The sequence below is a fragment of the Ictalurus furcatus genome, chromosome 4 (assembly GCF_023375685.1).
Source record: "Ictalurus furcatus strain D&B chromosome 4, Billie_1.0, whole genome shotgun sequence".
Lineage (NCBI taxonomy): Eukaryota > Metazoa > Chordata > Actinopteri > Siluriformes > Ictaluridae > Ictalurus > Ictalurus furcatus.
In genome coordinates, this window is record NC_071258.1 from 8,377,092 (window position 1) to 8,403,323 (window position 26,232).

Genomic DNA, 26,232 nt, shown 5'->3' on the forward strand with positions numbered 1-26,232 from the left:
TTTACTACTCAACTGTTTCAGGACACATAGGAAGACACACCTAAACGGAGACAAGTGCCCGAAAGAAACAGACCCATGCGGCTTCTTCTACCGCCCAGCTGAGTTCCTTCGACAGAAAAGTGTGCTTTAAAGTAAAGAAAACCTAAACAAAACATTAAGGTACGTGTCTTAAAGGTTTTAACAGCACGCGCATCTATTATGTTGTTGTGTGGCACGCGGGTGTTTGATGTCGTTTCTGCTGAAAGGAAAGCTCGCCTAATTTTTTTTTTTTTAAATATCACACTGTAACTTTCTGCTCTGACAACGAGGAGTGAAGGAAATTGAAATCTAGGTGATTAGGTTGGAACTGGTACAATAGTTTCACTAAAAAACCAACCCCAAAACAAAAAAAAAACAACGACAAAAAAACCCTGTAAGTCCGCGTGCGTTTCTGGTTTGAGTCATTCATAGCGTTTGCTTTTGTTAGTAAACTGCAGGTTCAACTGTACTAGACGTCTATGTGTTGTTCAAAGCGTTGCATTCGTTAAATCACTCATTTGCATTACAAAACTGATAACAAAACACCATCAAGATACACTGACGTTAGTTTTCTGTAGCACACCTCATAATGCAACGATTTGCTAGTTTATTAGGTATATAAGTGGATCTGTAAGTGATAGACTAGCAGCACAGTGTATAGTAAAGACAGATGTGTGGACTAAATTACATGCCTGCTTTAGTTTTAGTTCAGAAGAACCTGAGAGAGAGAGAGAGATACAGTGAATCAGACCACATGTCATGTACTCTGCAGTGCAAGTGTGTGGTCAGATTTTCCATTTCTTCACACTTCTAGTCTTTTCAAGCACTTTTTCTTATTCTCTGCTCACACAACTCTATGTAGACATCAGATTATAAGTTCCTTTTGTTTTTCTCAGAAGTGACGGAGTCAATAGTCAGAACCGTGTTGTGAAAGAAACTATTTATACACCCAAGTTGCTCAAATCTTACAGTCATGCCACGATCAGACAGTGATAAATGTTTGTAGTCGAACTCCAGTGACAGCGAGCTGTGTGTACCATAGTGACTTCCTCAGTTTAGTGGGGACTTGGAGGGCTGGGAGGGGTAGATCCTGACCACATGTGTTTGCTATTTGGAGCGTATTTTGTGAAATGCCTTACATCTGTTTTGTGATCTTTGAACTAGTTTTCCTACACCCCAACCCCCCCCCCCCCCACCTCTCTATCTGTAGCTCTCTCTTTCTTCCTCTGTTGCTTCCTAGTTTTCTTTCTGTCTTTGTACACAACCCCGTGAGGACGAGAGAAATGATGGAAAAAGAAGAAAGTGAGAACGTGAATACGAAAGCGCGGCCATGTCCTTTTCTTTCCTGTGCAGTAATGTGAGCAATGGTGAGAGGACTGAACAGTCATCTCTATACACTCTCAAGTGCATCTTGACACCAATCTGGCATCATGTATGAAGATATCCTAGCAGTTACACCGGGGTTTACCCCAGCAACACATCATTTTTTACCCATATGGATCAGTTTTTGTTTTGTGGTGTTGCCTCCTCACAGCTCCATGGTTCCCTAGTTGATGGCATTTGCATGTTCTCACCATGTCTGCCTGGGTTTCCTCTAGGTTCTCCAGTTTCCCACCAAAAACCAAATGTTTGGCTAAGCTAAAATTGCCCCTTGGTGTGTATAGGCTCTGAATCCACCACAGCCCTGATCAGGATAAAACGGTTACTGAAGAAGAATGAATGAATTCTGAAGCAGCTGTTTGTCAGACTGTCCTGTTTGATGATTGTCACAGTGTGTGACTCACTCTGAAACAGGTGTCATGACTACTCAGAAATCTGTTATGACTAAGCAAAGTATCACTAATAAAGCTACCTCTGTTAGACACCAAAGAACAGTGAGAATGATAGTGATGCAGTGATTCTCAATCATTGGTGTAATTGGTTGAACAGTTGTGCAGCTGTGAGTCTGATAGCTGGAATCCCTGCTTTATTCTCTGATAGCGCTCAACACAAACATTCCCATGAGTCAGCAGGCTACTGTGGTCCACACGGCATTCTGCCCATACTGCGCATTCAAGTCTCGAGTACAGATCTGCATGTACACACTGACTAGATTTATCTACTAAGTACATACAGCAGTTGGGAAGTTGTTTGTTCTTTTTTAATCTCATCAAGATTGAAGAGAATAAACAACTTCCCAGAACACATTGTCTGCATTTGTAAAATTGTTCTACAATTTTTTTTTTTTTTTACTGCTCTTGAATCCTATTGGCTAAAATAATAACCTCAAGCATTAATTCATATTTTAATATTAATTCATATTAACTTTCTCATGCTGTGTCTGTCTCTTTCATACTGTGTCTGTTTCTCTCATACTGTGTCTGTCTCTCTCATACTCTTTCCATCTCTCACTCCCTCTGTCTGTCTGGCCTTCTCTCTCTCTGTCTGTCCTTCTCTCGTGCTGTCTGTCTGTCTGTCTGTCTCTCACTCACTGTCTGTCTATCTGTCCCTCTCTCAGTTGTTTCAAGTCAACACAACTGGTTGTTTGAACACAAAATCAATGTTTTGCAGCGACCATTTCAGTCTCCTGATATGAACTCTATTTAAAATCTGTGGTGTGAGATGAGGAGGACAGTCCACATTTTACACCAATCTATTAATATAAAGGAGCTTGAAATGTTCAGCATGGAGGAGTGGATTCAGAGCCTCTACAACAGTGGTCACCATTCCTTTCTTCAGACCTACCTTCCTGCAGGTTTCATCTCCAACCAAAATCTAACACACCTGTTTTAGGTGATGAAGAACTTCTTAAGGCAACGATTAGATGGTCACAATTATGGTTGGCGCTAAAGGGTATGGCCGTTTCAATATGCATTCTTGTGCGATCTTGCGTCCTTGTCAAGCGTTCATGACGTCATTTTCGCTAAGGGAACACAGTGAGCATGGATACCTCCTGGTTTTTGCGGTGCATTGTGGGATATTTTTTATTTTTTTTGGGTGTGAATGTTCCCATGTACTGGAAGGATTTTGTGATTGAGACAGCCATTAAAACAGTGAACTCCCTGATCAGTGCCCTGCTTACTGAACTAGAGAGCTGGGTGAGACATACCGATAGTCTTCAGTAAGGTAGATCTCCAGGACCAGGGTTGGTGACCACTGCTTTACAATATCTTCAACCTTGATTGAAATTGCTTGGAGAGACAGGGGACATTACAGGGGAGGTGCCACAAAATATTATTAGTCGAAAACAAAATTTTTTTTTTTAAATGATTGGTTAGGTAAATTTATTATTTGGGGGGAAAACAAACCTTCATTATATGCTTTAATCATCTTTTATGGTCAGCCATTCATGGTACATTGCACACAGGGTGCCAATACATTTCTAGTTGAATGTAGATGGTGTGCTGTATATACTGAACTACAATAAAAGAAATTCAAAATGAATGTTTGGAAATGAATGTTTAAACACCACTATATAAGTCTTGATCTGCAGTTCACACTGATGCCACGTGTGCTTCCTCTGTAGCCGAGCTGAACTTTGATGCCTCCCTATGTTTGACGGTTTCCTGCTTCCTCTGGTGGTTCTAACTTATCTCTCTCACTGTACTTTTCTGAGAAAGTAACATGGCGTAGTTAAAATCTCTCTGCTGGTGCATCACACTTTTCTTAGGCAGTAAGTCACGACTCAGCATGCGTCTGTGTTCTGTATTCCTCATCTCGAAAGCACGAGTTGCTTGTTTACATCCTTTGTTTCTAGTTGTCATGGATTTCTGCAGTGACCTCAGCATCCAGGGACTGGATTTTGACATGCGGCGGAATTGTGTTGTTCCACTCTCAGCCCTGTGCTTTGATTGGATGATTGCATTAGAAAGCAGACAGCATAAGCGAGAGTGTTTATAAATGCCCTATTCAGAACAGTGATACTGTAGGCTATAGACGTGCACACAAAAGATGACATTAGTCCAATGTTTATTATTAATGTGCGTGCTCTGATACGGTTGCATGCAAAAGTTTGGGCACCCCTGTCCAAATGATATATTTTGTTGATTTTTGAAACGCAGAGACGTGATCACAATAACAATTTTGCAAATGTTAATGCACAGTTATGTTATATTTGATTAACTTAAAAGAAAAATATAATATATATGTATAATTGTAAAGTCTCAGAATTTTAATTGATTCATTAGGCCTAAATTGACTCATTAGTCAGGTCAAGAATTGTCATTATAACTCCAGTGAGTAATACATTCTTCAAAACATTCAACAACCATGGGGTTAATCGGAAAATAAAGAACTTTGGGGTTGATCTCATCACACCACAGCATCGTTGATTATTTTCCTGCAACAACACATCTCGTCTGGTCTTGTAGTGTGGTATAAATGTTTAACAAGCGTTAGCTTGCAGTCATGTGATTCTTCAGCCATATACATCTTTAACACATTGAGACACATTAATCTGGTCTTCGGGTCAGCATTCACATAATGACTACACAAAGATATGTGTGGAAAAAGATTGCTATATTATGAAATTGTAAAACCGCTGGAAATGTTCTTAAATACAGTATTGAACTGACATCGTCATTTCCATCCGAAGCATAGCTTTGTTGTTTTGTTCTTCCGCAAACAAAGAAACACCGGCCCATGCCCACTATCCCACAGCTGTGAGGGATTGGAGGCAGAGAGAAATATGGAGGAGGGGGAGGAGCTCATGCACTGTCTGTATCACCACGGGTGGGATGTTTAATATAGGCTAATACAGAATGATGCAAGAGCTTTTGAATTTGGCCTGCATTCACAGAGACACAATGCAGATTTCCTCTTCACCAAAAAAAATAAAAAATAAACCTCTGAGCTACACAGCTGGATGAAATGGAAGTGAACTTAAGTAAAACACCAGGATGTTATGGTTGTGGAGATGGAGTGGTTTATGTAATTCTAGTGATCATTATGCGTTTGAGCCATTAGACACATCTCCTGTGTATGTAAGTTGCTGTAATGTGAAGTGTGTGTGTGTGTGTGTGTGTGTGTGTGTGTGTGTGTGTGTGTGTGTGTGTGTGGGCGGGGGAGGGGGGGTGTGTGGAGTCCACAGAGTAATTGATCCACCTTGAGATTTGTGGTGCACATTGTTTTTTTTTTTTTTTTTTAATTCAGCCCATAGCTTTGAAATGAGCAGAAATATTACTTTAGTGTTTTCCTTTTCTTTTTTTCTTCCTCACAAGCTCATGGAGAATACTGATGGAGTTTAATGTCCAGGCCTAAAAATAAATACATACTGGAGGAGGACGCAGACACAAAATTACTGAAGCAAAGCATCTATAACTGTAACGGTGTAGGTTTTTACGCCTTTAATGCTATTTTTGTTCATTCTAAAATTTTAAGGTTACATTTTAAAACGTATGTATAAAAATAAGTAGTCCATTAGAATACTCTGTGTGAAAGAGATGACGTGCCACCTGCCTGTATTGATGGACAGTGCCAGATCAGCAGTCTGGATGGCTTAGTCTCACAGTCTGGATAACGAGAACAGTTGTTGTTTTTAATGTGTGTCTATGTGAGTGAGTTTCTATGTGAGTGTGTGCACACACTTATGCATGTGTGTTTTCAGGGTCTCCACTAATCCTTCTTATTCTGCTAGAGAGCCAATGAGAGACAATTACTGTTATCTGTCCACTCGGACACAACAGAGAACCTCAGATCCTCTCCTCTTATAAAAACGCCACGATCACAAAAATGGACAAATATCGCTACCTTGTAAAAGTGTCATTACTCCTTTAGACCCCTTTTATGGTCTTTATCCATTTGTCATTTAATGTCTCGAATTTTATTAATGAGAGACACACAGCAGGGCATGTCACTTTAGACCCTGTCTTTGTGTCAAACCAACATGGCAAAGCATTGTACATTTACAGTTGCAATCAAAATGATTCAACCCCCATTGCAAATCAGGTTTATTGTCAAAATTTACAGACTTTCAGCTGTTTGAAATGAACAAATGAAACGAAAGCAATTGAAATAGTTCAACACAACGAATGCTTCAAGTGGTTTCCCCAAATTCAACTGAAAATGCAACTTATAATGACTTCTCCAGTCTCCAAATGATTCAACCCCCTGAATTGAATCCCTCACAACAACACAAATATGCAAAACAGGTGTCGTCTCAAAATTTTTCAATGAAAACAATTCAGGCATATGCAGAATAGGAAATAAGTGTTTACGGGAGGAGAGACGCAGCCAAGTCACCCAGTAGAGTGGCGCATGTCATTTTGTACCGGAACCCGGATGTTAGCATCATACCAGTTCCCTCGACAAAAACCCAATAGGATTTTCACATAGACTTTTGTACTATTGCAGAAAAATAAGTTCTGTGATCAACAAAAGTTTACAACACTAACATGTTTTGTCCATCAAGATCATTTTCACAAATGAACACAACTTTTATGAAGTTTGAAACCTAAATACAATCGGCAGAAATAAACAGCTAACTGTATGCTATAAACGAACTACACCACGGTCGCTCGACTTCGTCACCATCACCGAGCTTCCGATAACGTTTCCAAACTTGATTTAAAACATTTTCCATAATACGGATTTACTCTGTGGATGAATATTCATCCACGTTTTTTTTTTTTTTTGGAATTGTACACAGCACACCTGAACCAGTTTATCTGCAAAGTTTTTTTTCCTGTTCGGCGTGATTACGTTTAATGTCCCCGGCAATGTCTGTCGTCCCATTTAGCAACATGTTCGTGTCATGATATCCCTTGTGCAAGTGCTGGAGCACGAAGTGAAGCTGGCAGCTCAAGCGCTAAAATGCTAATCTGTTTCCGGGTTTTGGCATACACCACGATGTCATCCCTGTGCCACTCTATGGTGACTGGCTGTAAGTTTAGGAAGAGCTTTATTTGATGCACAGAGGAATTTTCTGTGAGCGGAGGACGGACTTTAAACGTCAGTATCGCAGTTGATTGTGTTCATGTAATCGTGGGCAGTCAAAATTGTAATCCAGATCAATATTCGATTAATTGTGCAGCCCTAGCTGGAACACATGAAATGGTAGGCTGATTGGCATGTCCAAAGTGTCAGTAGTGTATGAATGGGTGTGTGAATGAGTATGTGAGTGTGCCCTGCGATGGACTGGCACCCTGTCCAGGGTGTACCCCGCCTTGTGCCTTATGCTCAGTGGAATAGGCTCCAGGTTCCCCGTGACCCTGAAGGATAAGCAGTATAGAAGATGGATTATGGTCAGACAGCTTTGGTGCCAGGGTAAAACTAGTGATTACCCCACCATTATACAAATCAACAGCTATGTATAGTATATTGAAAGAGCTGTATAATAATGGGTTATGAAAAACATTTTATTTTATATTTATTTCCTAAACATTTCCCTAACTGAGTATCATACAAAACGACATACTGTTGTGTATAAGCATTCCATCTATTTGACGTCCCAAAAGCTACTTTCTCTGCTCTCATCCCTCCTTTCTTTTTTTTTCTCTCTCTCTCATTCACACCCAGACACATGCATGCACAACTCTCATTTTTGACGTAACAGGTGCCTGCCACAGCTGAAAAGAATCTATAGGTCTGATATACTGCAGCCTTTGTTCTACAGCACACAGCTGTTACACTGGATGTACACACACACACACACACACACACACACACACACCTGACCCTTTTTGAACAGTTGCTATACCCACTGGCCTCACGTTGATATAGTCATATAGAGCTCTGAACACAGTGTTATAGGCCATTAAGCCATATGTCCCCAAATGTCAGGTGGACAGATCTACATCAGCTACATGATTGCAGTGTGTAGTTATACTGTATATAGAACCACACAGGTACTGAATAATTGGATTTAAGTCCAAGAAGAAATAATTACCCCTCAACAAGCAGTGATGCAATGGTGTGGCTGTGTGTGTGTGTGTGTGTGTGTGTCTTTGTTTGCACTACTCGGGCTGCTGTTTGAGCTCCTCAGAGTGCAGCAGGACAATAAAGAGCCTCTGCAGGTTCATCACATTCCTGCATTGTGACGTAAATTATGTTGTCATCAGTCTATTCACTCTATTCAGTCATTGCTGTGTTGGCAGACCACAAACATACATGCACACGCATACACACACACACACACACACACACACACATGGATAGATATTTCATTTTAATGAGTTTAAAGAAACTGTTGATGTCATTTTCTTTTGAACCTCTGCAGGCATCTGGTCCAAATGCAGGTCCTAATGAAAGACCAGTTGCTGTAGAATGTTTATTGTAATCAGTGTTGACTTGGGTTATATTCAAGTTAAATAATTTTTTTATCCCTCTTGCAATATGTGTATAGGGTAGAAGAAATGCCCTGCCCCCCAGAATCATGATGCAACATACACCAAGTATATATAGAGACAGGATCTTCACATATACAAGTAGATAAAGCGCAAATATTTCAACAAGCAGGATCATGTATCGGAAATTCCTCGTCTGTCGTAATCTGTATCCCTCTGGCATTTGCTCGATTTGGAAAAACAGCCAGCTCAGAATTAGAGTGAAGGCAAGTCACAGAAGCAGGGGAAGTGGTTTGCTTTTTTAGTTACAGTAATAGTTTTTGTTAAGACGTTACACAGCAGAAAAGTCCTGGGTGTGATCGTGAGTGTTAATATTTATAGAGAGCCTGTTAATGTTAGGCCTTTTGTTTGTGAGAATAGATTTGTGTGGGCCAAAATATATGTTTTGTAGTGGGTGAGGTGATCCTTACTTGCTGTGTTTGGTCTATGGGCAAGACAGGACAGGTAACATCTTATCATTCTGTCCTGGCTGAAAGTTTTATCTTCCCTTTAATCTTAAATTTAAATAACAACAACAACAAAACCCAACCCAACCTGTCTGGAATACTATGCCTTCTCTGCATAGTTTACACTACAGGGTGTTCCAAAAGTGTCCGTACGTAGGGGACTATGTACGCCTGCACCACGTCGATTGTGTCTTCGTCAGTGGATGATTGTGGACGTCTGCTTCTCGGTCGGTCCGCAAAGTCTTTTTGAATTTATTGGCAAGTTTGGCAACAGTGTCATGCGTGTGTGATGTGCTTGCCATGTTTCCTGTTAAAATCCATGAATGATTTCAGTACGCTCTTCTTTTGTTAAAGGCATTCTTAAAGGCTATATAATATAAAATAAGAATGAAAAATTGTTAAAATGGGTTAATATCCCCTGTGTATGGAGACTTCTGGGGCATCCTATATTCAAACAGGCACTGGAGATATGTTGCCGTATTTCCTTCCTATTTTTGTTTCCTCACTCAGGATCTTTATGTGCTCCATTGAGACACCATGTCTCCATAGAGTTGCAGGTTGTAACATGTTATGGCGTAGGGAGTGACGCACTGCTATGGTAGCAATTCATGCTACGTGACAAATCACACCCTGTGTTCTTTATAGTGCACTGTTTACTGTTTTCTGTTTTCTGTATAGTGCACTTTTTTTGAGTGTCCGAATGTACGAATGCATGGTGGGGAATACCTAGTGCGCTTGTGAAATCCCATAATGGATTCTGATGGTGGATAAATGGTTGAGTACCTACTGTATACTGCACTTTGCTCTTTGGAGGAAATCTACAGCAAGACACCATTGTGGACACAGGAACACAAGCTTACAGTTAAAGAAAAGTTTGAACACTACAATAAACGTAGCACTTACTGATCGGTGCTTAGATTTCATAAGTCTAGTACAGTGCAAGCTCTGTTTTAATTCAGTTGTTTTAAAGCAAAGTTCCAGTATTCTAAATCTGCTCAGACACATTTTTACACCATTTAAGACACCAGTCCCCATTTCTTTTAGCATTTCTTCTGAAACATGAATCTGTATGTGTGTGTTTGCGCTTATGATTGTTTAGGCAACAGTGTGTGTGAGTGTGTGGGTGTGTGGTAGTGCTAGTCAAATATGGTGGTAGCTATTTTAACAACTTTATTTAAAGCACGGAAATAAAACCTTTTGTTATGTGCCATTGTAGGCAAATCATCAATGACAGGATACTATGATTCGGACCAGATACAAACTTATCAGTCCAGAGTTGATATATATGTGTGTGTATATTTGTTTTATTCCTCTTACGCCACAACAGTTATAACGGCTCATTTTTATGTATTAAAGAATGACTCTATACTTTTTATCCATCTATATTTATATGTAATGTTGCAAAGCATCCACAGAACAAGTTATTTCCTGCTATCACTTACATTATAATAAACCATTAAGCATAAAGTCCTCTGCTCTGAAAGCTTAAAATTACAACCTTACTGTACCTTTGATTGTTAAAAGTGCTGACACTGAGACTCCTTCTATGAATGTTAAATAAACAGCTGGCTATTTAAATCTTCACAAGAGCGGCTATAACGTATTTTCTTTAAATGAAAGCAGATTTGTATTTTAAATTATATGGATGACTCTGTGCAGGTGACTCAGTGGTTAAAGGGTCTGGGTTACTTATCAGAAGGCCGGGGGTGGTCAAGCCGTAGCACCACTTTTGGGCCCTTGAGCAAGGCCCTTAATCATGTCTGCTCTAAGGGCACCGTATCGTCGCTGACTCTGAAAAGCATTTTACTGAACTGTAATGTGTGTAATGTATTGTGACAAAAAAAAAGAATCAACACCTTCTGACTACTCAGAATCACAAATTCAACAGCACCATGGTAGAAAAGTTACTATAATTGCCTACATTGATCAGTGTATTGTGAGAGATATTTCAGAGGATTTATTAGATTATGAAATATGATGACCAGCTGATAAAAACACACAGGACAGAATATAGACCAGTGGTTCACAATCCCATCCTAGGGAAATAACTTCTGGTGTGATGTGGAATTGGAAACCACTGGTTTACATCCAGCATGCTGTGTGTCATGTGTTATCAAATAGCAAAAGTCACGATCTTATAAGTCACCTGATGATTATTTTTTTCCTAGGGGAGTAAACATGTCATATTTCAGTACAATAAGCACTGTTTCCAAGCAAAATATCGCATGCACACACACACATTACAATAGTTTTGAGGAAGTTTAGAGAGGAAGTGTCTTAAATGTCAAAGTCATGCATGCAACAACTCATTTTTTGCAATAGGTTCCAATGAATTACACGCAGTGTTTTGTACATTTGCTTCTTCTAATGCAACGCATTTAGGTCAACTAGAAAACTAATTATCAAGGCCTACAGGAGCAGGGTACGAGCAAATACAGTAACTCTTTAGATGTATCTTTTGACTTCCCCGTCAACAAATTAAAAAAGAATACCGCAGGACATTGGATGTTGTTTAATGTCACTGCTGAGTTCTGAGTAATGTAGGCATCTGGTTTTCAGCAAATACCGGATACTAGGTGCATCTCGATCAGCTCCCTAGGTCGTGAATCAGTAGTATATCGTGTACATTAGTTCGGGCAATGGTAAGGACCTTGGCTCACTACACATTGGGACACTGATGACTCAATTTCCAGCAACATGACTACATACTCACTTTGTAAAACATCACCACTGGCATTTATCAACAACCGGCAGGACCGATATCTTTCTGACATTACATGTCATATAAATTTGTTCGTTTAATCACATGCGTTTCTGTCATGGTACTTCAAACAGGAACGTAGGCCATCTAGTGGATTTTTTTATTGTATTGATTGAGATGCATCCACTTATTTGGATTGGCAATTTATGTTATTGCATGATGACGTTGTGTCCGTTCAATTGCTGCACCACATACGTTCACCGCATGAAATACCGGGTATAGGTTCAAATAAGAAAATATCTAATCTGATACTGTTTTGCACTCCTTTGAACAGTGGACTAGTTCAACAAGCAGACTTCATATAAAAGCCATAATGAACGTTCCTTTACTTTCACACTAACCGTTGTTACCTAGATGAGTCTTGATCCTCTCAAGGTTTCTTCTTCTTAACATCTTGGGGAGTTTTTTCCTTGCCACTGTCGCCACCGGCTTGCTCAATTGGGATTAATCCACACACTTAAAATCTGTATCCTGTTTATATATTTTCTGTAAAGCTGCTTTGAGACAATGACCGTTGTAAAAAGCGCTATACAAATAAAACTGAATTGAATTGATACCAGTTTTAAAGCCAGTAACCCCTTCCCTCCAATGCTGATACTTAGTACTACATCAGTACCGCCGTATAGATTTCACACAAACACAAACCACCTACGTGTTCTCCTGATACACACTAACCAATGAGCCTCGAGTTTGACCTCGTTCTTTGAGATCAGGTGGTTTGGATTTTACCAACAGGCACATCAATTTGAACTCACAGTGCCAAGGGATGCAGAAACATGTACAGTGTTAATTAGAGCATGTAGAGAACCAGATTCACATGTCTGAATGATGGTTTTTAGTGTAGAAGGCTTTGTCTGTTTTTGAAACTACTTTCTAAGCATTGTATTCTGACAGCATGTTGGTACTGCTATTTTTCAGTCCGAGATAAGTCCAACTGATTCAACTTATTCATCATTTTATTTGACTAATGTTTTTCAAATTCACTACACAGTGTGTCAAGCTGACCTGCTTCAAGTGCTCAATAGTGCGCCTCTGTAAAGAATCAGAAACTGTACACTGGGGGAAATGCTCAGGTGGGCTCGCACCTCTATGAGGGTTTTTTTTTTGTTGTTCTCTGTCTTTTTCAGGGGATATGAAGCAATTTTCTGGTGAGTTCTAAAGGGCTGTTCTTTCAAAAGTGGTTTGTTTTGATTATTAAAACATTCTGAAACTTTTTTTTTGTCTGTAGACAAACTTCCTTGTTTTGAATATGAGTGCATGGTTGATTTGGCAGAACATATTTCCTGAGATCTGCCAAGACAGTTAGGACCTTTAAAAAGCTGTAGTATGGCAGCATAATCTGGATTTTATTCAAATTCCTATGCTAATTAGAAAATGCTAATTCATACGTGTATTTGCAATTGCATTAACTATGTGTGAGTTTATGATTGAAGACAATTCATATTCGATTGCAAAACATATATTTACAACAATGGGAAACGGCTACCAAAATCAATGTTTAAACTGGTGTGATGCTGCCATCTTTTTTTAAAAAAAAAAAAAAAAAAAAAAAAAAAAAAAGCAATAGCCATCCTTATATTTGTGTTGGCACTTTCTCATCCACACACTCACAATCCTCAATCTCAGAAATAAAACACAAATGCAATCCCTTTTTGCATTTGCATTTTCCCTGTCAACAATGTCTGTCAGTCAGACACTATGGGTGGGACTTTTTGGTGTTTTGGAGGAAATTGCGAATTTGGTTTAACCCTTCTAACAGCTGTTGTGACCATATTGCATTTTCAGCCGTTAAACGCCTCCCCTTGCATGCCTGTGAAAGCAATCATGAATTTGAATCTAATTAAAAAAGTGATGCTCTCTTCTAATTATCGTATGTTCCAAATATCGTGTGTTGTTTCATAAAGATGATTCATAGGTAATGAGCATAATATTGTACATACTATACACCGGTTCATGAACTGTTTTCTGTCTTCATCTAAGTACACACTGTGAATCACATGAGCACATGTTGTGTGGGGGGAAAAAGCTTTGCGTATGACTAACTGCTTTCACAGCTTTTCGTCATCTCTGACACGCGAGGGGTGGCATTTGACAGCAGGGGATGCAAAATAGGCTGTGGCACCTGTTACAAAGTTAAACAATTTCCTCCAAAACACCAAAAACTATTGCCAATACCAAATAGACTTTTGAATTAGCCTTATGAAATAAGCATCTGAATTTGAATAATGTCTGGAATGATCTGTTATACTGTAATGTGTGAGACATCTCTCTCTCTCTCTCTCTCTCTCTCTCTCTCTCTCTCTCTCTCTCTCTCTCTCTCTCTCTTTTTTACTGGTTCATTGACACTGCCCTTTCTATGGGAAGTTATTGACTTTGTGGATTGTAAAATCTAAACAAATAAATAAATAAACTACAGCAATTGGGTCTGATTCAGATCCAAATGCAGATTAATTTCCAGAGAAACCGTATATTTTACGGTCCCTTGTTGACAAGGTTTCGCATTTTAAAACTGTAGCACTTACATCAACAAAATCCAAAGCAGATTTATTCTGGAATGTTTGTAGACAGTTGTTGAAGGTCAGCAGAGCATTTACCAAATGGCTGAAAATGGTGAATAGAATACACAAATATGTACTTTATTATATTTTTACTATTGCTGTAACTGAGAACACTTATTGGACTCTTAAAATTGTAATCTGTTTTTTTTTTTTTAAAAAAAAAAAGTTTGAATGAAAGGAGCAATGTGTGAAAGAAAAGAACAATATGGAGTAGGGATTACAGTCAGGGCAGGGCTGTGAGAGGATGGAGGGGAATTATACATTTGGGGTGTGTGTGTGGCTTGCGGTGGAATTGATGGTGTAAAAAAGGTCTGTTGCTGGGTATAATAAAATTTAAGTCTGAAGAAGAAACTGGTGGCCATGTTTAGAATGACAACTGAGAGTGATGCAGTAGCAGCATGCAGCCAGTTAAAGGGGGTTTGAAGGAGAGTGACGGGGTAAATTTGGCCTCCTGCCGAGTCTAAAGCATACTCCACAAGAAAGGCAGAGGGTCAGATGGTGTAATAGACTGCCAGCTGCTCCTTTTTCCTCCCTTCATTGCTCTTTCACTTCAGGTCCCACCGAGAACCTCGGCGCAGTCGGACAAAGACATGGCCATCCTCTCTACTCTGTCTGATGCTTTCATTTTTAATCCTCACCGCTGAACCGGCTCCAACACGAACGACTCATTCAGGGGTTTTTTAGTACATCTGTTTTCGGTTTTAGGGACCTCTTGGTTACTCACAGTGACACATATGTGCTCATTAGCATTAGTACATGGTAATAGAGGAGGCTGTAACTGATGAATGGCCCCCTGTTACATGTCTCTAGTTTGGCTGTTGATATTGTGTCATAAAATCCAAATGTGTGATGATGAAACATAGTTCACTTGAGACACGTAGCAAACGTGCACACTAGCTGTCATAATGTTTTTATATGAAGCCCATGTGACCGTGTGACTTTGGCTCAGATGTTATGCACATCATTCATATCGAGACATTATAAGAGTCAGTCGGAGAGGTTGCGACCCTCAGTAAATCCAAAGCATGTGCAACTATTTTCAACTTGTATAATTTTATACTCTCATGCAATAATATGGTCTGGGGAAAACCCAGTGTCACTGTGGCTGAATTTTGCCATGGCCAAAAAAGGGTTTTTTAAAAATTTTTTTTTATTTTGGTTTGTTTTTGTTTTTCTAAGCAGTATACTTTGACACTTTAACTTTTTAATATTTGCCTATGCTATCTTCTTACAAAGGTGACATTGAACAAGGAGGCAGTTTTTAGAAATACTGTAGTGAAAACTAAAGGTCTGTCTAAAGGTGTCGAAAACCTTGCTAGCGAAGTAAGATTTCCTCACATAGTAAATGTCACAGTTTGATCAAGTTGTTGGATAGCTATGTACTATAGTACAATGGACCTAATCAGTTCAGTTTGTTTTCAGATACCGGTTGTCAAAATGTCTTATCTTTGTGCAAATTCTGCTGTGGATGAACAGAAACAGTTCTGCTCAATGAACTTGAATACACATTTGTGTGATTTGCTTTTCCACATGCTCAGCACCAGCTCACCCACAGAACCAATAGGAAGTGGCAAGGGTGGGGAACTCTCTCTCTCTCTGTGTGTGTGTGTGTGTGTGTGTGTGTGTGTGTGTGTGTGTGTAAGGTTTTGAACAACATGAAAGCAGGCTAGGCACTGATAAACATATGCCTCCTCGACACCTTCAAGTCTACTTAATTAATGACTAAGTAGACTGTTTAACAAGCATTTCCTTTACACACAAAGTCACACCCCCCACATACACGCACCCTTGATCTTAAAATGGATAAATGTCTATAATTACTGAAGACACGGTTCCACACAGGGGAAGTCACACTGCTCTGTAGAGCACTGGTGTTCTTCTGTACGATCAATTCAAGCATTGGTTTGAGGCAGGCAGGGTTTTTGTTATTAGTAATATTATTAGTATTATCGGTGGTGGTGGTGGTAGTGGCTGACAATTCATATTGATTGTGTTTACGTTTGTTACCTAACATCAACCTAGAGAAGTTTATGTTCTGTACTCATGATTGCCGTCTCAGTGAGTCAGTTAGAGGTGTTAATATGTGGTTGAAATGCTTTAGATCAAACGGAAGAGATATGTTGTATGGTTATTTTGAATAATGCCAGTTTCGTTTCCCATTAATTGATAATGGGGCATTTGTATATCACTTGAGGAGATTAGTCACATAGTAAATAAACTAAGCAGACTGAAACAATGGACCTGTGGATATGATAAACAAACTTAATTCAGCAATCCGAGTGAAGGAAGTAGTCCAGCCTTAGCTTACACACACACACACACACACAAACACACACACACATACATACACACAATAAATATATATAAATATAATTTTGTTTGTTTGTTTGTTTTGTTCTTATGAATAACTCATGGGCTTAAATTTAAAAGCTGGAGGTCATGTGATGCATGAGAAATGTGAACAGCATGCAGTATTTTACGTCTTATCCATTCCAGGTTTGTGAAAATACAGTAATTTCATATTAAAAGCAGTCTAATTTGGATCTCTTTTGGAATAGTTCCCACATGTGTACACATACAGTTCCAACAGGATTGTTAGACTGGTTTTGTTGTCAGTTTGCACCGTCTAGTGGCTGTAGAGTGACATTACATTCACTCACCAAGCGATAACCATGGTGCGTATATTCAACTACTTGTTGTATAACCGAGAAACACAAAACGGGTTGAACTAGGAAACCTTTGCTGAAGAAGTTTATATATCAAAACATTTAATACCACAATAACACCAGGCTTTCAAAGCTTACACAAAACAAAAAGTACTGAGCACTACCCTTCCATAATGCTAAACAATAAATCAGTTCCTTAGGCAAATGCAAATCGAGTTTAAGGCCATGCCCCCGCCATTACTGTAGCACTGCTACTGTATCTTGTTTACAGTCTGTGGCAATTACAATTTACCAGAGCTGCACTTTAGTCACGGGCTCCAGCTGCACCGACCTGCACACTTTCATGGTTTCCTGCGTCCACCCCAACACCCTTGATCCCAGCTCATTATTTATTTGGCATGGGTCCGACTCCACCTCCTGGACTTTTTGGTTCTTCGGCAAGGAAAATTTACATACCCCTTGCAGAACCTGCAAAATGTTCATACATTTTTTTTTCGAATAAGAGGGATCATAAAAATTGCATTTAGGTTTTTAATTAGTCCTGTCCTGAATAAGCTATTTCACATAAACAGATGTTTACATATAGTCCACAAGACACAATAATAACTGAATTTACACAAATGAATCAGTTCAAAAGTTTACATACGCTTGATAACTTTACATATGTAAACTTTTCAAAACGGTGATCGGTGTAAACCGTTATCTACGTGTTTCAAAATAATATCTGAAGGGCAGCAGTAAATGGGGGGAAAAAGATCTTTAAATAATGCTGCTGGAAAAAACCAAACTGGTTCATTTGTGTAAATTCAGTTATTATTGAGTCTTGTGCACTATATGTAAACATCTCTTATGTGAAACAGCTTATTCAGGGCAGAACTAAATAAAAAACTAAATGCAATTTTAATGATCCCTCTTCTTTTAATGATTAACATTTCGCAGATTCTGTCAGGAATATGTACATTTATGAGCAGAACTGTAGAACAAAAATAATTGCGGTATTGTTTTACAGAGCTCTATAATATAGAACAGTTTGATAAGGTTTCATCTCTGCTTCCAGATTGTGCATCATATCACACAATTGGTTTTATTATTAAATGACGGGAAATGCAATTACTTAAAAAGTATACTGCAAAACGAACACCTAATATTGTCGATTAACATCCATCTGTAGCTGGACGAGGCTTTAATTTAATAAGAAACACCGGTTATTCTTTCGCATAATAAATTGTAAACTGACTGGGTGAAATCTGTGCAATCTGGCAACCCCCGTGCGCCCACTCCTACAGGATCACGGATTCTCGACCAGGGTTGGGCTGATCATAAAACACTCATAAGTGCAGTTCTTCACTCCAGTACAACCTCAAATGCGAGCCGCTGTGTATCGCTTTGCTCTTTATCGAAACTCTGCTCAGTCTTCACCTCCTTACTCTGAACATCTGCTTTACGTTAATCCGACATGGACACCGTGTTCAGGTACTCCGAGTTCCCGCTCCTGCCAGGTGAGATCTCCAGTACGGTTTCATACGAGATTGAATGTTTTTAATGGAACTAAGCCATTTTAGTGGGGGGAAGTACTGTTCCTGAAGATCATCCACATGTTTTTCCATTCTGTCTCAACTTTCTTCATAGAAGTTTCATCGTAGACTCTCAGAAATAAAGATACCAAACTGTACTTTTGATAGTAGATGGTTTAGTACCATTAATTGAATTTTAGGACATACTTTTAGTATGTATGTTTTTACTTGAAAACATGAATGCGGTGTATCTTTAACAATAATTTAATGACACTGATTTTGTATTTAAGTCTTTATTCCAAGAGCTAATTAAAGGTACAACACATGCACCTTCCCAGATAAACAATACCGTTATTTACGTTTCATTCAGAAGCTGTGGTGTTGTAGGGTTGTAATTTATGTGATAACTAAATGTAATATACTCGTAGATATGACAGCCAAGTAAACAGGACGGGTTTTCTGGTTCCCTCCTCAGCTTGTTTATAAGGCAATAAATTTCATGGGGGAATTCTGAGGATTCTGATTTATTTCTGTCACTGAGCCGCTTTGACTTCTATAACAATGTTTGATTGGCAGAGAAGGAAGCAACAACAGCCTACTCTGTTATTTAATATATGCTTTTGTGCATGTTTTTCTAAATGACTGGGATTAGTGTCAGCTCCTGGCTTTTTTCTTTGTTTAGTTTTTTTAATAAGAATTATGCAGTCCACATACCTAAGATTAGCACATCAGCTCTCTCTCTCAAGTTACACCAGCTTGTCACTGGGGTGGTAACATTAAGGGTATGGTGTTAGTTAGTGGAAAAAATCATTGTAAATGAACCCTGGTTAAGTTTTTTAACGGTTGCTGTTTGAGAGTATGATTGAGGGGAGGTTTACATATCATAAGGAATAGTATATGTCTGAGTTTATGGGGGTTTTGTTCATTTGTTGTTGTTGTTGTTGTTGTTGTTTTTACATTTGGCATGTATGTATATTAGTTATAAAAATGATAGTGACTTCTCATGTTTTTTATTTTAAGTTCCCTTCACTGTCAGGGATAAAAGTAGTGTACAGGTACATTTTGTTCTTGGGTATAAACATATGCTCAAAAGTACATCAATGATCCTTAAGGTCCAATTTTATGGGCTTTAATGTTCTTACTTTAGAAAAGATACATAAGACACATCCATGAACATATTGCTGTCACAAGTATTTATATTTAATCTTTCTTTTCTTTTCTGAGGGTGGTATTTGGGTGTCACTTTATGGTGAACGAACCCTGAAATCTGAGACCTGACCCGTTTCTGTTTCTCTCTCTGTCTTTGTTTTAGGTCTGGACCAGTCCGAGTTGCCAACAAGATTGTTGCCTCGTGTGCGGACCATCATGGCAGAGCCGGACTACATGGATGGAGACTGCGATGAGCTCATTCAGCCCAAGAAACTCATCAACCCAGTGAAGACTTCCAGGAACCACCAAGATCTCCACCGAGAACTCCTTATGAATCAGAAGAGGTGAGCCTCCAAAAAGTCTCCTCTATCTTCTTCATCTCAATTAGACTTCTTTCTTTCTTTTCTGCTTGGCATTAGGATTCATATCTACCACCACCTACTAATTCTAGCTTATCATCAGCATGGTGTTGTAGAGCACATCACATGATCTGTTATTTACTGAGCAGGAAGCCTGATCATATTTACTTTCCTCACGCTGTACTGCTCTATCTTATGACCTCCACTGAAACTTACCTTTCACCTGACCAGAGTTTAAGTAAGGAGTCAAATATGGCAGAGCATGCTGTTATAGGAAAATTATCCAAGACGGATTGGTGAGTGGTGTTTTTAAAAAGATTTATTATTTTCCTGTAACAGTATGTCCTGAAGTGTTTTACCACTGCCATTTGTCAATGATTACAGTTTAAACATTAATTAATGACAGGTCTTTCTTTTTATCCATGGTTCCTGTTATCGGTTCCATTATATCTATAAACAGTCATTTTCTCACCAGTCTCTCTTTTCCCCCTAATTTCTCCATCTTATTTTATCTTATCTTTTTCTGTCTTGAAGTATCTGAAATAAGGTAAAAAAAAAAAAGAGGGAAAAAAAAGCAGTTTGTCATGTTACAGAGAAACTTTCCCATGGCGGAAAACTTACTGTTGGTTACAAACTACTGAAACGGGAGACTCCTTCCATGAATATTAAACAACTATCTTCTCACAGAAAACTTCGTATGTTGTGGTTTTCTTTGTTAAATAACAGCTTGTTTTTAAATCAATTCTTTACTGGTCATAGATTAGGTGGAGTGCTCATCGTACAAGTCTCTGCGAATGAGTTGCTATAGAAATGATTGAACATATCAGAACAAGCATCTTAATATAAACCTGTGAACCACTACTGAGCTGCTGTTAAAGTAAATTAATCAACACCTTCTGACCAATCAGATTCAAGAATTCAACAGCACTGTGGTATAATAGACAATAGGATACAGGAGCATGCCTCAGGGTTCAGCTTTTATGTGGTTCAATGTGTCTGTACACTCCAGAGGTGGAAAAAACAGCCTTAAATTGTTAGAGCTGCCAATTTCTGATGTAAAACATTTTCCTGGCTGGTCATTTCGTACCGTGCTGTCTGTCTCCAAGCAGACAGGAATGAGGGGAAAAATGCTAAGATGAAGCCAGTAATGTCCGTCTCTGTCTCGCTTTCTCTTGCTTGATGGTTATTTGCTCTTCTCTCGATGAACATACACACCTAGGTACACATTATACGTTTTATAGCTTTAAGGAAGTACAGCTGAAGATATACAACCACGCCAAATTAGTTACCCATCCTTGTCCTTGCTTTTCACTCGAGTGGTTGAGGATTGTTATTACATAAATCATGTCTACTACAGATCTAAACTAGTTAACTGTCATCACTGCTGATGGTTAGTAGAAATGATCACTGGTAGAATTGCATTGTATTGGTTTGAGTGTTTGTGTGTTGGCTGAAAGTACAGCAGATTTACACTGTCTGGATTGGGCTTAGTTCCAGCAGTGATGCGTGCCAAGCGTAGGGATGAGCAGAGATGAACAGTTACATAAGCAGGAGTACAGCATCATCCCTCACATCACTCTTGTTTTTATGCCCTCCTTCCGCCTTTCCTTCCATCTCTCACACTCTCCCACGGTCTCTTCCCCCTCCTTCGTCTTCATCACTTAGAAGTGTTTGTATGCATATTAAAGATTAAAGTGGTCACATAATCGTTTCAGCAGGCAGAGCAGAATGTGAAGAGCAGAGCGTGATGGAGGCAGACTACAATGTCGTGGATTACATAACAGCGGGTCGGTGTGAGCTGGAGGAGTTTATGTAATAAAGTGTTTGTCCTCTGCCTTTTATTGTGTTGGATTTTAGTTCATCTCTCAGATTTGTGCAGTCAGAGCAAATCATGGAAAGTGGAGTCTGTCTGAGAGGGTATTCAAGTCTTTCAGTCTGTGCTGTGTGAATCGGCAGCCAGTTAAACCTGAGAAGTGCTTTAAACTTCTCTCATACTTGTGTCATAGTGGCATGCTTCTAGGTAGTGACTCTGCGATTACAAGGTTAGTTATGGATTATAGAAGTCAATGACAGGATTCTGTGTGCTTTTTATTGCTTTTTGGGTTCAGCTCACGAAAACCCCAAAAAACAAAGTACAACTTTTAAGTTCCCAGATGATGCACTCATTCAACAGAAACAACGACGTATGGAATGATGGACACTTCATGCACTTAACAGTCGCAGCATTCCTTACATAGTGGATGGGGAGGGGATATATCAGGCTCAGATGCTAAACGAAAAAAAAAATGCTGTTTACATTGCCAGCAGCCATAGCCACAAAAACAACTTACTATATTGATTTTAAAGTGTGCAAGCAGAATTCGCCTGCGGAGACGATTACGCCTCTGTGACCGAGGTCTTGTTGGGCATAAAAGGAAACATTGACATAAACACTAAAATGTATCAATTATTTTTTGTTAACTGTTTGGCTATTTCGCTAATGCTAGTGCCATCGCATTACGAGCGTTTGACTCAATTTGTCCACGACCGGTAAACAGCATGTACTTCTGTTTTGAACAATACCCAAAGTGTGCCATTTGAGACGATACTACCCTTCTAAAATTCATACATTAGATGGCAGAGTGTATAGTGCATAGTATAAGTATATAGTGTATGGTATGGCATTCGGAACACACTATTAAGCTTTCTATTAATTATCATTACCATCCATCATTACGAATACGGATATGTCTGAAATGTAGTATGTCCCATAAATGGACCGTTCCGCATGGATGGTTTGGCAATAATAAATTATCAGTTGGAGCAAAGGTCACTTGGGATGTTTATAAGAAACTTTATAGGTCACTTTATAGCTTCAACAACAGGTTATTGCTATATTGTTGTGATGTTCATTGCCCTCATAATGTTCTTCTAATATAACTAGTAGTTACTATTAATAGTCACATTCTACTTTAGTTTATGTAAATGTAGCTGCTTTGCCAAATTGCTCACTTTTTGAATCTGCTGTAGGAGTACTGATCAACTTTGTCATGCATTCAGTCTAAAGTAAATTTTGGATAAAAAAAAAGGCAGATTGTGACTGTTTATTCCCATCAGGTTTGTAGTGAGTGTCAAGGGTGCTTTTAAACAGACCCCCTGTCATGAAGCACATCTCATTTCCGTCATGCTTTATCATTCTCTGGCCTTTTTGCCTTCCTTCGATTTTCTTTCTCTTTCTTTCTTTCTTTCTTTCTTTCCAGATGTTGAAGATTTGTTTCAGTCAGACCATTCTTGAGCACAATGGCTTTTATATGCCTTGCCAACCCAGAGCAAATTGCATACCCATCATAAGACAGTAGTGAAGATTTAACCCCAATTTCATCCAAAAGGTTTATTCGGACTTTCACACAGTGAGTTCTTCCTGTCGCGCAAGCAGAAAGTGTGAGGGCGATGCTCATCACACACTCCCTCTTCCTCTGAGACTTTTGCGGCTCTCCCACCACATCTTTTCAGACTGTTTCTCATATGCAGTGTCAGAAGGCAACTGAACACACGCTGACTTACATTTACGAGCTCATGTACATGGAAAAAGTCAATGTAGTGGCCATCTCTCCCAGAGAGCAGGCCTAATCATGCATGGCCATGGACCACGGATGGCGCTGTGGCATCATCAGGATTTGAACTCATGACCTCTTTTCTGTTGTGCCATTTGGAAGACACCGGAAAAAATTGAGACACTGGAACAGCAGACATTTTGTTCACTTCTTTTTGGATTTAGGAGTATTTAGGTGCAGTAAAGCTATGCAATCATTTAATTAGGTTTAGTTTGACACTGGTTACACTATAGTTCCCATTGTGTGGTGTGTGTGTATATGTGAAGATTATATAAGATCATAATAAGATCATAACATCAGATTATGTAACTTTCCCTGATCTGGGGACAGGGCTTACTATGATGGCACATGGAGAACTGTGTCAGGCATTGCTTGATGTCAGTTGTGGCCTGATATTCTCACCCTTTTCATCATTATTTCTTGTGCATGCACATGCTGATGTTTTACCACGGACAGTAAAAATGTGTCTCATTTGGCCTAATACTCTGCAACAATATTTTCCATAAGTAGGATTGTGCTTCCCTAGAAGTGTGTTTTCTTATTATGCATTTTTGTGTCTTAGGGGTCTGGCTCCACAGAACAAGCCTGAGTTACAGAAGGTGATGGAGAAGAGGAAGAGAGATCAAGTGCTGAAGGCTCAACTGGCAGAGCAAGAAGCTCATAAGAAGCAGACTGACCTGGAGATCGAGCTCATGAAGAGACAGCAGAAACTTGAACAGGTACCAGAAGGACATATCGAATAAAAATACATTAATCAGATTGAACAGATAATATGTTCTAAATGAATACAAATAGATACAAATCAGAGGTGCACTATTAGTTTTTGTAGAACGATTGCCGGAAAGGGCATCTAATTAACACTAGATCCCACTGGCTGGAACAAAAAAAGGAACATGAGTGGGAAGTTTTTACTTTCATGCAATGCTGGTCACGAGTAAGAAGCTCACTGGACAAACAACAACCATGACAGTTAACATGAATCTACAGTGGTCCTTAAATGCACATTGGTTTAAATTAGGATACTGGTTTGTTTATATTTTGGAAGCTAGAACCAACTAAATTAGTTATTTAATTAAAATAAAAAAATAAATAAAAATCATGCAGGAACAAACAAACAAACAAAAAAGATTGGATGAGTGGGATAAGAAAAGCAGTCCCTCACACGTCTCTAGTTGAGATCAGTTATGAACCTGAGTGAAGTAGCTGAGGTTGAGGGACTGTCCGGGCCAGAATTTACAGATTCTATGAGTTCTGTGTTTCTGTTTGTAGGCAAGAACACCAAGAAAACAAGAACAAAAAAAATCCTTCCAATTTTAGGCCACTTTGGATTTAAATCTGAATGCAGATACAAATGTGTGGAGCACTAAACAGATAGAGAAATTAGCAATGCATTACACCTTGTATGCACACACACACACACACACCAAGATAGCAAAAGGTAAAATAGGGCATGCATATGTACAGACTGAAAAGCCTTTCTGTCTCTTTGTCTCTAGTTGGAGCTGGAACAACAAAAGATGGATGAGGAGCAGGAGAACACGCCGGAATTTGTCAAAATGAAAAGCAATCTAAGAAGAACCAAGCAGGAGGTGGAGGAGCAGGAGCGAACCACTTAGACACATTGGGATAGATTTGGGAAAGGTCCATGGCACATGATGACATGGCAACTGGACTGCAGCTTATGGGGGTTTCCTGGTGTTCCTGCTCCCTGTGTTCCTGTGAAATAAGTGACCACATTTGGTTCCTATTGCCTGCTTGCAGACACGACCAGTATTCACTTAACCTCTTTATGCTGAACACCTGCAACAAACAAAGAGGTTGAAAGAAAAAAACACACACACACACTCAGACATGACGAAGCAGCCTTGTTTTCACTGGCTGCCAGCGTTTGGTGAACTTGCATGGCAAGATGAACAGATAATACACAGAGTCTTTCCATTGGTTTCTCTTTCTTTGCCTTGCTTTTTTTTGTGAAAAACAAAAACCACTCAAAGAATTTTTAAATTATTTTTTATCTCCACATGTTTAAAATGGGACACTGGATGGACTCTTGTAAGCCAAAATGATGAGATTTGTTTGGTTGGTTTTGGATGGAGAGCGGGTCTTCTGAGGACGTTCTGGTTAATGATCAAATCAAAAATAAAAAAAATCACAGTTTCAATTTTGAATTCTTGTCAGTACAGCGTTCAAAGATTTGTTGTGTGATGTACAGAGCTTGCTTTTTTGCCGTTTTATTTCCCATATTTTGTGCACTCATCTCTTTTAAGCAATAGTAGATCTAGGTTGATGTGTTTCAGGATTTTTTTTTTTTTTTTTTACATATTTGTTCAGTATGTTACAGAGTGCTGTGTTAAAGCACTTTGTATGTTTTCCACAACTGAATAGCAGTTACTGAGTGTGAGAACCTCTAGAAACAATGCATTTATTTGTTAGTTCAGTATTGAGGACTCTTAGATTTATGTAGATTTGAGCCAATAATGAACCGGTAATGCTGTCTTTAAATTGTAAACCCTCTTTTAATAAATATTATTTTGTCATGTTATTTTGACTGATGAGACTCAAATTCATATGTTAACACTTTCATTTTACAGATTTAAATATTATACAGATTTGAATAATATCAGAAGATGAACTGTAAGACTGTACACTTAGTTATGAGAGTTTAGCAAAAGAGTAGGTGGGAAAAAAACCCAACAAGATTAGCATATTGTGATCCTTCAGCACTGTTGACTGACGATTCACAGCCCAGAAATATCACTTTTTCTTTTGCGATAGGGATACTGAAACCTTGGGTATTGGCTGATTTTCAATATATTTTCACTATTAAGCTTTAAAATGAGCAATATT

At 38.9% G+C, this 26,232-nt stretch overlaps 1 protein-coding gene across 2 annotated transcripts; it reads left to right on the forward strand.

Moving 5' to 3' along the window:
• fam107b (family with sequence similarity 107 member B) lies at window positions 1–25,927 on the forward strand. 2 transcript variants are annotated; one of them, XM_053622802.1, is made up of 4 exons: window positions 1–159; window positions 19,597–19,777; window positions 23,948–24,104; window positions 24,882–25,927. In XM_053622802.1, the coding sequence occupies exons 2-4, from the start codon at window positions 19,650–19,652 to the stop codon at window positions 24,999–25,001; spliced, it is 405 nt and encodes a 134-aa protein (XP_053478777.1). In that variant the 5' UTR covers window positions 1–159; window positions 19,597–19,649; the 3' UTR covers window positions 25,002–25,927. The 2 variants fall into 2 exon arrangements, with proteins under 2 accessions (XP_053478777.1, XP_053478776.1); XM_053622801.1 differs by lacking the exon at window positions 1–159 and adding an exon at window positions 18,105–18,269.
• Window positions 25,928–26,232: the final 305 nt, after the last annotated feature.